The following is a 12,866-nucleotide window of genomic DNA, read 5'->3' on the forward strand; positions in this document are numbered from 1 at the left end:
TCGTGCTGCCCCTATTCCAGTTACTGTTGGTCTTTTCTAGTGTGGCTGTCTGCGATAATTCCTTTGGCTTGGGTTCCTGGTGCAATGTGGCTTGCGAGGTCTTCATCTGTGTGATCTTCCTACTGTCCGCACCATGTGTGTAGGTCCTCACTACCTTTCGTTGAAGGAGAATTATTAAAAAGAGATGATGAACAGTTAAGTTTTAATTAACCTAGGGCTTATTCAAATATATATAGGTGCGGTTAGAGGGTGATTTGGGTTTCGGGTTATTCATATTAATTTTGATTACTAATCTGTTATGATCAGGAGTTATGATTAATGAAGGTAATGGACCCCTTCGTTTCTAAGGAGACCCAATAACGACGGTATTAGGATTAAATTAATGAAGGGATTTGAAAACCGTTATCCCATATCACATCATTATATAATATTTGTAATCACTCGACGAAGGCTTTAAAAAACCGTCGTTATTATATGCTAATTAACGACGGTCAACTGGTCCCTTTACTAATTTTGGTCGTTAAATACTGTATTTCTTGTAGTGTGATGATTGGAGTAAATCACGAAGTTGTTAGCAATAAGGTAACTCTCCCAAGTCTTCAAAGAACGAAAAATAGCATACAACTCCTGCTCGTAAGTACTCCACTTCTGCTGAGCTTCATTCAACTTATCACTCAAGAATGCAATGGGGGTGCTTCTCTTAGGAGAAAACTGCTCCAATACCGACACTACACGCGTCACATTCAAGCTCAAAGAGCTTGTCAAAATCCGGAAATTCTAAGATAGGTGTAGTGGTAATTTTCTCCTTGATAAAGGCAAAAGCTGCATTTGCTTCATCGGTCCACTCGAAAACACCCTTCTTCTTCAAGCAATCCGTCATGGGAGCAACTATAGAGCTGAAATTATGAATGAAACGCTGATAAAAAGATGCTAGCCCATGAAAGCTTCTTACTTTCGCAACACTTGTTGGAGTCGGCCAATCCTCTATTGCCTTAACTTTGTCCTCGTCGACTTGTATCCCCCCGCAAGCTTACCACGAATCCTAAGAACACAAGTTGAGTCATCAAGAACACACACTTCTTAAGGTTGATGTAAAGTTCATTCTCCTTTAGCACTTGGAAGACTTCTCGGAGATGCAACATATGCTCCTGTTCATCTCGGCTATAGATGAGAATCTCATCAAAGTAGACGACTACAAATCTTCCTAAGAAAGGCTTTAGAATTTGGTTCATCAAACGCATAAATGTGCTTGGAGCGTTCGACAACCCAAAAGGCATCACCAACTATTCGTAGAGGCCTTCACTACTTTTGAATGTAGTTTTCCACTCGTCGCCGGGTCGGATTCAGATCTGATGATAGCCACTCCTAAAGTCGACCTTCAAAAATATGCTCGCGCCTCCCAACTGATCCAACATGTCGTCTAGCCGAGGAATTAGGAACCTATAGCGAATTGTAATCTTGTTAATGGCTCGACTGTCCACACATCCTTCAACTCCCACTTTCTTTGGTGTCAACACGGCCGAAACTGCACATGGACTCATACTCTCTCGGATGTGGCCTTTCATACTAAGTTCCTCAATGGTGTCCTGTAAAAAATATTCTTCTCCTGCGGATTCATGCGATAATGAGGGAGATAAGAAAACACTGAACTCAGAATAAAATCAATGTGGTGTTGAATATCCCTCATGGGAGGAAGACCCTAGAGTAGCTCTTTAGGAATCAACACTTCGAACTCCTTAAGTAGCAAATTCAACTTCTCTGGAACTTCCATGGGCGTCTTTAATTCTTCCTTCACCACTAAGGCAAACATCTGTTTCAACTCTTTTGACTCAGCCAGAAACTCTCCAATGTTACAAAAAGATATACGTTTGGAAGTTTGATCTTTGGGGCTCTTGGGAGAGGGTGGAATATGTGGTGTGATGTTCTTTTTATTCATCCACACAAAAGAGTACCCGTTCTTCTTGCCGCCATGCTTAGCGTCAACATCATACTGCCACGATCATCCCAACAAAACATGGTACGTGTCCATATCCACAACATCCAAGCAACAGAATCACTATAAGTCTTGCCTAGTGATAGTGGCACGTGACATACTTCGGTCACCTTCACAGAGGGACCTTTCTTGATCCATCCGATGGTATATAGCATAGGCTTGGTCTCGGTCAGCAATTTCAAATGATCCACCAAGGACTTTGACATAATATTCTCACTGCTTCTATTGTCAGTGATGAGGGTGCACACCTTGTTACTGATTGAACATCTAGAAAAGAAAATTTAGTGTCGTTGTGATGAATCTGGTGTCTTCTGAGCACATAGGAGTCATTGAACAACACACGACAAATTGTCGCCCTCAATCTCGGTAACCTCTTCCTTGCACTCTTCTTCAGATGTTGTGTTCATCCTCAGCTTCCTCATAATCCTCAAGATTGACCTTCCGCTGCTACGAGCACTCGTTAGACTTATGCCTTGGTTGGAGACATCAGAAACACTTCCCTACAGTCGACGTGGCATACATACTTGCTTGAGTCATTAGGGGCTATGGTTGAGTTATCGACCGCTCGGCCGACCGTGGAGGAACAGGCCGATCAATCGTCCTTTGCACGACCGACTCTCCTCTCGCTTTCTCGACCGAACCTCCTTGTTCGGTTCGTCTGAAAAGTAACGCTTTGGAGGATAATATTTCCGCCTTGAGAGTCATGTTATGGGCTTCATCCACAGAGTACATGTTGTGGATGGTGACCTTCTCTTGAATTGAATACTTCAAACCTCTGATATATTTGGCCGTGAGTTGCTCTTTGCTCATAGACAAATCATAAAGAGAAGTACGATGGAAGAACTTTTCGGTATAAGCACTTACTAATCTGATTCCTTGATGGTATTTCTCGAACTAGTTGTAGAGAATTTTTTGGTAGTCGGGTGGTAGGAACCTAGCTTGTAGTAATTGCTTCATGCGACGCCAAACCCCCGCGGCTCCTCCTTTAAGACGATATGCTACAAACTTCACATAGTTTGCTTCGGGCACATTAGCCATCTCAAAGAACTTCTCTACTTCATAGAGCCAATCCAAGAAAACCTCTATGTCCATATTTCCTCTAAAGGAAGGAAGCTCTACCTTCATCCGATAGTCTTAGTCCTAATGATATCAGCCTTGTTGGTGATAGTTGTGACGAGGGTTGTAGCCTCTACCCCGACCTCTACCATAAGGTCGATCTCCCTCTTCTTCGCTCGACATGTTATCATACCATGGCCATTCAAATTGGTTACCATAGTCCACTTTGTCGTCGCTGTAATCATCATAGGGAAGGGTTTGATTAGGAAGTCATCGATGATGTGGAGGGGGTTGATATGGAGGTGGTTGGTTTGGACGTGGTTGATTTTGAGGTGGATAAACTGGAGGGGTTTGAGGATTGCACGGGGGTGGATGTCGGGGTTGCCTAACTCCAGATCCGCCTAGGTGAAGACCGTCGGTGAAGTTATTCCCATTGTTGAGGTGAAGGGTAAGTCCTTCAAAGGCTTGTTGAAGGTTCTGAAGAGACGCCTCCAACGTGCCAAATCTTCCATCCATAGAACTCATCCTCACGGAAAGATCCTGTTCAGATAGCTCCTCCCCCCCCCCCCCTGCCATTGTGGAGGATGTTGAAGCCGAAGCTCTGATACTACTTGACACAGACGTAGAAATAAGGAGGCCGACCGGATATCATTCTGATACCGACGAGCCCTGACAATAGCAGGTAATTCATGAGCTTGAATCCAAAAGTTTTAAGTTTCTCAATTTTGAGAACGAAAACAAGGAGAAAATTTCTCTTGATTGAATAATTGAAAGTTAATTGTTTGATTTACAAAAGAAACTATTATATAAAGCCAAATAAATCTGTCCTAACGCTAATAAAAAAACTCTAATTCTAAAAGTAAATAACCAAAAACAAACTCTTTTCCTAATCTGTTTTTCGAGTCGACACGAGGCGTGCCAAGTAGTACCGCCTTTCGTGTCGATTGGACATGAGTCGACTAATGTCACGCCCCGCTTCCCAAAACCCGGGAATCGGAATGTGAGCAAGCCCACGACGTATTAGATTGAGAAGAAATATACGCTATTATTTTTTTTCTTCTCAATCCAATACGCTAAGCGTCTGAAAATAAATACAATGCGAAGTCACAGGTCCCCGATCACAATCAACAAGAATATAATGACAATCCAGAATAAGAAATAAACATTTCATCCATGATAAATCATCCTGGACATAAAAATATGGGTTAAACATACCCTTATTACAAAAATGGTCCAACTAAAAAAATAAGAAATACATAGTCCATAATGAAAGTATTGTTAAAATACTAAATCCATCATCAACTAGGGAAAAAAAATAAGAAATACATAGTCCATAATGAAAGTATTGTTAAAATACTAAATCCATCATCAACTAGGGAACGGTACGGTAAAAAAGTTTTAATGTTCATCAGCTACTACAGAGGAAAACTACTGGGCTTCAGCTTATTCTTCTACTCCACCTGTAAGGCGCTCCTATTGAGAATGTCCGTCTCCTAAATCTGACGTACACCCAGAAAATAGGAGTACGTCAGCGTGTATAATACACGGCAAGATCCCCCAAGGCAGGAACAAATACAATAACAGTATTGATAATATATGCGTGGTTAATGCGATAACAGAAATAGAAATAGAACATGTGATGATAGTAATAACGTTAGAGGCGTGCAACTAGAATACTAATAATCAAAAGAATCCAAAATTCAACCAAGTAACAAGACTATACAGGTAGCGATCAGAAACCATCCAAGCAACAATGTCATACAATAGATGGAATTAATACTTAAAAATCTACACATCGAGACGTAGTACGTCGAGCGAAATAATCCAAACAAGGAAACTCTCATGTATATACCATATGTCTCGAATTATAAATAATTAAATATTAATTCTGATCTATGTATGGAGAGAATACAACCGATCTACGTCTCACAAGAATCACACTTAGCCAAGAATCTAGGTCATGTAACTAGTCATCCTACAACAGGTCACTGGCTCATATTATCGAATAACTGATAGATAGCAATCACAAATATCCCAACTCCTCAGACCCACTCCGGTGACTACACAAACTTCACCGGCGCGAGCCCGAAATACACAAATATCTTAACTCATCAGACCCACCCCGGTGACTACACAAACTTCATCGGCACGAGCCCGAAATACAACCATAATCACAAACATCTCAACACCTCAGACTCACCCCGGTGACTACACAAACTTCACCAACGCGATCCTGGAAAATACATCAACAATCACAATCGTTCATATGGACCAAGACTTCTCACCCCAATTCTTATAATTCCAGGTCAACTACACACGAGATTCTAGATCCTAACTGTGTCATACAGGTCACTATAGTCATGTACTTCTCATGATTCTCAACATGAAATAATAAATGTCATTATGTTAAGTGTCAAAGTCATGAAGTGTGAACAGAGGACGTGATCACATGCAAGAAACATACGAGAGTAAAGCTACTATTAACAATGCAAGATGGAACTACCATTAACAGATGTTTTGCACACGAAAATCGAAATCTCAGTTATTAATTCCAAGAATAATTTCCTTTAAAATTATCTCTCATTATAAAAAATCTAAAATAATCTTTTTAAAATATATTTTATTATTATTTATGAACAGTAATACTTTAAATTTTATAAATGATTTCTATGATATTTTATAAAATAATCTAAAATATATTTTTTCTCAAAATAAAATTCCTTTAATCATAACAATTATTCAAAATACTTTTTACTCAAAATAACTTATTTTCACTAAATATGTTCCTTTAAAAAAATATTTTCATCATTATAATAAATACTAAAAATACATTCTTCTTCCAGATAGCCCGGAATTAATCGTAAATCAATTCTGACCTATCCAATCACCACGATTAATTTTTGTACTATAGAATATTCACCGAAAATATAACCGTTAACTACACGTATGATATTAAATTAGCACGGACTAAACTATACATATACAAAATAATTCATACGCTAAAAATAAATTAAAACAAGATAATGGCAAGAGGGATCTTGCCAGCGAGGCCAAGGGGCCTAATGACGAGACGGCGATGCCGCTGCAAATGGTTCTGGACTGAGGGGACAGCGGTTGGGCTGACGAGGGTGCCGACGCGGGTCTGGACAGCGAAGGGGAGGCACTGGAGGTTGGACAACAGCGACTAGGGGCTGCAAGGAGGAGCGGGGTGATCGTCGTCAGGACGACGGCGGGTGGTGCTGGTGGAGGTGGCGCGGGTCGAGCTCAGGCGAGAGCGGTGGAGGGGAGCGGCGTTGAGCGGAGGAGTGGTGGTTGGCTGTCGAGTTCGAGATGGAGGGAGGAGGTGATGGGCCTGGGCGGCGACGAGCGGCGACCAAGGCGGGGAGAGAGGCTGAGGAGAAGAGAGGGGACTGGGGGAGGAGGTTCTGCGGTTCAGGAGCTCGACGGCGACGTGGTTGTAGTTTGGGGAGGGTCGTTCGTCGGAGGCGGAGCGGCGTCGCTGAGCTCGAGGAGAGCTTGTCGGAGCTCGGCGAGGCGGCTTGGCGGAGTCGAAGCTCGGTGGTGGAGCGTTGGCGTTGGACTGCAGCTAGCGGAGGAGCGATGGTCGGAGCGGCGGGGGGGGGGGGGAATGGGAGAGCAGAGAGTACGGTGAGAGAGATTAATAAAGAAGAGAGAGAGTGTGATGGTGAGTGAATGAGTGAGTGAGAGTGGGACATCAACTTTTAATGAGAGGATAATAGAGAGAGTGTCAGAGAGAGAGAGATTGAGTGTGAGATTGGAAAGAGAGTAAGAACGGCCGAAGATTTTATTAAGAGAGAGAGAGAGAGTAAGTGATAGGGTGGTTGGGAGGATGTGGGTTGAGAGATGGGGGAAAACACGAGGCGGAGGGATTTGCGTGAATTAGGGAGAGATATACAGAGTGAACACCGGTGAGAGGAAAAACACAGGGAAAAATACCCCTTTAAATAATTTAAAAAATATCATAAATTTTATTTAAAATAAATATTAAAATTTATGGTTAAAATAATTCTTGACTCTCCTGGTTTGTTGTTGTCTCGTCTGGTTTGAGTCGAGTCTCGTCTCGTTCATCTGTTTAGTCGGCTCGTCATGCTTTTCAGTCGCCTCATCTCGTAGATCTCCTGTATCAACAATTTGTAATATTTTGTTTGTTTCAAGCTTAAATTGTAGCATTACCAAATGTTAAAATTTTGTAATATGATGAATATGCTATCTTGGTGAGGTTACCTACCATAAAAAGACAAAATTAAGATTTGTCAAAATCCTCGCCAATTGAGAGAATTTGGCAAAATCTAAAAATTGAGCACTTTTTGCACTTTTGGGATTCAATATTCTAAAAATTTTCTTAAAACAAACAACATATATGGAGTCCCATCACAAACTATGCTCCATCACAAACTATGCTCCAAAGTTCAGCTACACCAACTGAATTAAAAAAATGAAATCAATATCCCAATATAGGATGGTGATATCATCTAACTGAAGAATGATCTTAACAGGAATTTGCCAGAGTGGGCCTCTTGTAAAAAAAAATGCCCACTGTGAAGTATGTTAGTCAAAAATTCTTTCCCCTGTCGAGAAAATCATGAAAAAGATAGAGCTGATTATGCAGAGATATCCTGGAATGAAGAATACTGAATTCCAACTCTCAGGGCTCGAGAGATCCACATTGGCAGCCTTAGCAGAATCAAGAATCTTTCCTGTAAGACTAACACCTACTATACCAGCCAATGTCCCTGTGGCAGCCTTAGCAGAATCAAGAATCTTTCCTGTAAGACTAACACCTACTATACCAGCCAATGTCCCTGGTGTATTAGAAACTCCCATTTTGATAGCTTTGATAATTTTCACTATGAATCCGTATTTCTTTTATTAGTTATTTCACTATGGATGCATCTGATGCGTTTATACTCATTTCTGTTAAACTCGTATCAATTTATTTCATGCATGATCTACTCCTGCCAAGTTTTGCATAACTTAAACTTTTTACTCTCTTTTGAAATTCTTATAGGGATGAAGATCTTCTTTGCCATGGAATTTGCATAACTTAAACTTTTTACTCTCTTTTGAAATTCTTATAGGGATGAAGATCTTCTTTGCCATGGACTTGCATTAAATGATGATTTGCAGCATGTCAAATTCTTATAGGGATGAAGATCTTCTTTGCCATGGACTTGCATTAAATGATGATTTGCAGCATGTCCTAGCCAAAACGATGCCTTAATGCAGGTGTTGCTGTTCATATGCAAAAAACAAAGTCTCTTCAGGCACTTAATGCAGATATTCCTCCTCTTCATGGACAAGCACTCTACAAGTCATATTGCTCAAGAATTCGGGAGGCTTGTCAATCTTTGACGCCATTAGTACCTTTGTCATCAAAAATTTGTAATTAATGATACAAATTTGAGATTGTTGTTTCTAGTTTTCTTGATGTAATCTGTTTTTGAGAGAATTGTTGTTTCTAGTTTTCTTGATGTAATCTGTTTTTGAGAGACTTTATGTACTTGGGTATGCAAGAGGAAGTTTGTAAATTAACGCTTTTAGCGCTCAAGGGGAAATGGAAAAATAGACTTTTATGTTGATGTGAATGGGAGCAAATTTTTTTTGGATGTTCAGATTCAGTGTAGGTTTGTATTTGATAGAAAATATATTACTTTTGGCGATGCAAATTAGTGTCGATAAGCGTCAGTAAAAGTAACACTTTTGTCAACGCTATATTTCGTCGCTAAATGTAACACTTTTGCCGACGATATATTTTGTCACCAAAAGTAATATCTTTTAGCGACGCAATCTTGCGTCGCCAAAGATGTAGTTTTTAGCGACGCTCTATTCTGCGTCGCTAAAAGCTGCACTTTTGCCGACGCAATCATGCGTCGCCAAAGATAAGCTTTTTAGCGACGCTATATTCTGCGTCGGCAAAAGTATACTTTTGCCGACACATTGCCCTTTGCCGACGTTAAGTACGTCGCCAAAAGTGCAAGCTTTCCCGACGTTGTCCCGCATATGGAAAAAATACTGCATGCTTTTGCCGACGCAAAAAGTTATGCGTCGCTAAAAGATGTACTTTTCCCGACGCATGTCGCGTCGCCAAAAGTGTTTACTTTTGGCGACGCAGTGTGTTTGCGTCGTCAAATACTTTCCTTGACGCACTTTTGGCGACGCGTTAGCGACGCTGTATTTTGCGTCGGGAAATATTTTTCCCGACGTTTTTTAAACATTTGCCGACGTTTTTGTTTCGTCGGCAATGTTGTATTTTGTTGTAGTGCAAATACAAAAACTCACTTTTTGATACTAAAACTTGTATTCCATACCAAAAAACTTCGGCCGCTCTCAAAAACTAGATTGACCCCTGATCCTCTGCTTGACCTAACAAAGCTCCGCTCTAAAAGTGTTAATTGATCTCTGATCACGCCTCAAGACCACTGCTTTCCAGATCTTTGGGCGTCTATCCAATCAAGTCGTGCAATATCGTGGTTGCGTGTCTTCCCCTTTCCGATTTATGGCAATTGCATGCGCTGATCACCTCACTCCACAAAGGTATTATGCACTTTCTTATTATTGTGATTAAGTTATTTATTGAATTTGTAAAAAATCCCCAATCTGATTTCTTATTAATGTGACCGTGGAAGTTTTTTTTGCTTTGAATAAAGTTCAACGGATATATGCAATTAAGTATGATGTTTATATTGATCGTATTTTAGTAGATTATATTGATCTTATTTTAATAGATTATATTGATCTTATTTGTCGTCTTTACTTTTTTAGTTTTCCATCATATTAATGTTTCGCCCTTTGTTTCTTTTTATTCTGATATTTTCAATTGTCCTCAATTTTGAATGATTAACTATTCATTGAATGATCACAGCTTAGCTTTAATTTATAGACACTGGACAATTTCAAAGGTAATCTAGCTTTATGCTGTTTGTTTATTTCACTCGGTTTAACATTTATGGAGTAAGTTTTCACTATTTTAATTTATTTTGAAACAGGCTACGAGACTTGAAGCAATCAGGTAAACTTCATTTAATCTAACATTGGTTTCTGTATGTTACTTTTGATATTTCAACATAACTTGTAACAGGCTCGATGTAATCATACTAGAGGTATTGTTTTATGTGAATAATTTTCCTATCAACCTCCCACGCCCACCATTTTCTTGGTATATATCAGCATGAAAATAAAGTATCTGCCTTATAGAAGTAGTTATCACTTATAAAGAAAGAAGAAACATAAGAGTCTGGTTAAAAATTCTAACTTTGACAATGGCTAAAAGACATGTTTATGGCTCCAATTGATGTGCTAGCATGACCATTTTTGACACGCTTCTCTGAAAGGTTCTAGCCTTCTTGGTTGATCCCTTTCATTGTTATCGTGGATAAAAGTCTAGCTAGAGCCATTAATAACTCATATAAGGGCTTTGACGTCAATTTATGTGTCGTCAGTAGAAGTAAGTTGATGTTGCCCTTTGCTTCAGTTTCCACATAGTACCGGAATTTTTTATGTACTACTCACCTAAACTATTCCTTTTAATAGAATTACTTATTTAGTTATTTTCTTTGTTATCCGTTTAACTGTAGATTTCTACACAGCAAAAAAGAGAAACATTTTCTATACGACATTGTTGCCAATGGTCGCACTGGGTTAGATAAATTTGACATTGTTGATGGATCAAGGAGAAATATGAAAGCCTGTACAAGGGCATTGGCAAAAAAGATGATATATCTGTCTTTTGTGCTCTATATGAAAGCGATGATGATGGATCCCGGAGTGTGTTCGCAAGATAAGCGTCATACAAAAGTGAAGATCGGCGGGCATGTTTGTGTTGTATTTTCCCAAGACTACACAAGATTTCGCAGTTGTCTACTAAAAGTTTGTGACCTTTTACTTCAAGCATTAATAAGTATTTTATTTCTTTTCTAATTTTCAGGAGGATATAAGAAGTGGAAAAGGTAGTGCACTTCAACTGAATGATCTGCTGCGTGGGCTTAGTCCATCTGACTATGTTCTTCATGCAATTTCCAATGTTCAGACAAATGATCTGGAGCGGACCCTACTGGTATGTAACTAAGTAGATCTTTTTACTGAATGTCATGGTTTGATTTTATCAATTAGTAAGCATAATGTTATCTCACTACTATAGAGGATCGAAATACATCAGCATGATTGTCTATTGTTTTATGATGAATATTTTATTCTAGTATTTTACACTCCACATCTAATTTGCGAGCTTGTCTCTTGCTAGAATTGTGAACAAAATTACCAGGAGATTTTCTGTAGATCACGTTTACGTATATATGTGAAAACTAAAAAGTTTGCTTTTTAGCTATCATTTATTTTTGTACTTCCCTTTATTTTCTGTGTACGTGTGTCTGTTTGTATCTGTGTAGCTGAAATACACGCTTGTTTGAATGTATGTTCCCCCCCTCTTTTTGTGTATAGACCTGTGTGTCGGTGTGTGTTAGTGAATTGGTGTTAATGAATTGGGTGATAAGTGATAGATATCAAGGTATCTTTTTGCACACATATACAGTATGATGTACTCAGACGTGCACCTCTTACATTTTTTTTCCTTAAATCAAAAATCAAATAAAATGTATATTTCACTGTGATTAATCTATTCTGTATTGTGCTTTTGTAATTACTAGAGCTGTTGCTGTACATTTCCCTTTATTAAGACTTGCTCTGAAGGAGTGAATGGAGGACTGAAACTGTTGTAAAGGCATCAGGCCTCTCTTTATTTTGACAGTGAGTTAAAGACCTTAAATTTGTCAAAACCTATGTTGCCTTGCTTCGGGATAGTATACCCCAGAATCGAACTCTGGTGTCTTTTTCAATCGGTAAAAGACTAAACCGGCGATTTTAGTTCCTCACTAAAGATGATCATGATTTGGTCTCCTAACTAGTTATTTTATTGGCGAGGAAATATTAGATTTTGGTGATAAACTTTTTTTATCACGAAATGCACATTTAACGAGGAAATAATCATTTCATCGTTGTTCTTTTGGTAGAAAATGGAGGAAAACCCGCCAAATGTAATAGCGATAAAGTAGATTTCCTCGCTAAAGATACATGATTTGCGAGGAACCGTTTCCTCGTGAAAAGAATCAATTAGCGAGGAAATAATAGTTTCCTCATTATTAGTTTGGCGGGAAAAAAATCAGCCAATTTTAAGCTGACAAATTTAAGGCTTCATCGCTAAAAGTTTTTGTTTTTACGAGGAACCGTTTCCTCATTAAAAAAAACTTATTAGTGAGGAAATTATAATTTCCTCACTATTAATTTGGCGGAAAAATTTGCAACACCCGCCAAATTCATTAACGACAAATTAAAGGTTTCCTCGCTAAAATTTTTGTTTTACGAGGAAATAATAGTTTTCTTATTATTAGTTTGGCAGAAAAATGTGCAAAACTCGCCAATTTCAATAGCAACAAATTTAAAGCTTCCTCACTAAAAGTTTTTGTTTTACGAGGAACCGTTTTATCGTAAAAAAGAACCTATTAGCGAGGAAATTATAGTTTCCTCATTATTAATTTGGCTGAAAAATGTGCAACACCCGCCAAATTCATTGACGACAAATTGAAGGTTTCCTCACTAAATTTTTTTTGTTTTACTAGGAACCCTTTCCTCGATAAAAGAATCAATTAGTGAGGAAATAAAAGTTTCCTCGTTATTAGTTTGGCGGGAAATTATTTTAGCCTACACGCAAAACAGAGGAAATTTCCCCCCATTTATTTTCGCGAAAATTGAACAAACAAAACAAAAACCCCAAATCCGCCACGTTCTCTCTCTCACACACACA

At 39.0% G+C, this 12,866-nt stretch overlaps 1 protein-coding gene across 6 annotated transcripts; it reads left to right on the forward strand.

The window, feature by feature from the left end:
* Positions 9,549 to 11,202, forward strand: LOC109834150. 6 transcript variants are annotated; one of them, XM_020402075.1, is made up of 5 exons: positions 9,552 to 9,604; positions 9,933 to 9,969; positions 10,057 to 10,079; positions 10,645 to 10,888; positions 10,995 to 11,202. In XM_020402075.1, the coding sequence occupies exons 1-5, from the start codon at positions 9,567 to 9,569 to the stop codon at positions 11,133 to 11,135; spliced, it is 483 nt and encodes a 160-aa protein (XP_020257664.1). In that variant the 5' UTR covers positions 9,552 to 9,566; the 3' UTR covers positions 11,136 to 11,202. The 6 variants fall into 6 exon arrangements, 5 of the variants coding, with proteins under 5 accessions (XP_020257664.1, XP_020257666.1, XP_020257668.1 ...); XM_020402077.1 differs by having other exon boundaries at positions 10,645 to 10,882; XM_020402079.1 differs by having other exon boundaries at positions 10,645 to 10,878.

This window comes from Asparagus officinalis, chromosome 3, assembly GCF_001876935.1.
Source record: "Asparagus officinalis chromosome 3, Aspof.V1, whole genome shotgun sequence".
Classification (NCBI taxonomy): Eukaryota; Viridiplantae; Streptophyta; class Magnoliopsida; order Asparagales; family Asparagaceae; genus Asparagus; species Asparagus officinalis.

Bases quoted from the DNA above. Each gene is read 5' to 3' on its own strand.
- LOC109834150 (XM_020402074.1), top strand. From the start codon at position 9,567: ATGGCAATTGCATGCGCTGATCACCTCACTCCACAAAG. The intron at 9,605-9,932 runs GTATTATGCACT...GAATGATCACAG, and splicing joins GATCACCTCACTCCACAAAG to CTTAGCTTTAATTTATAGAC. The intron at 10,080-10,644 runs GTAAACTTCATT...GTTTAACTGTAG, and splicing joins ACGAGACTTGAAGCAATCAG to ATTTCTACACAGCAAAAAAG.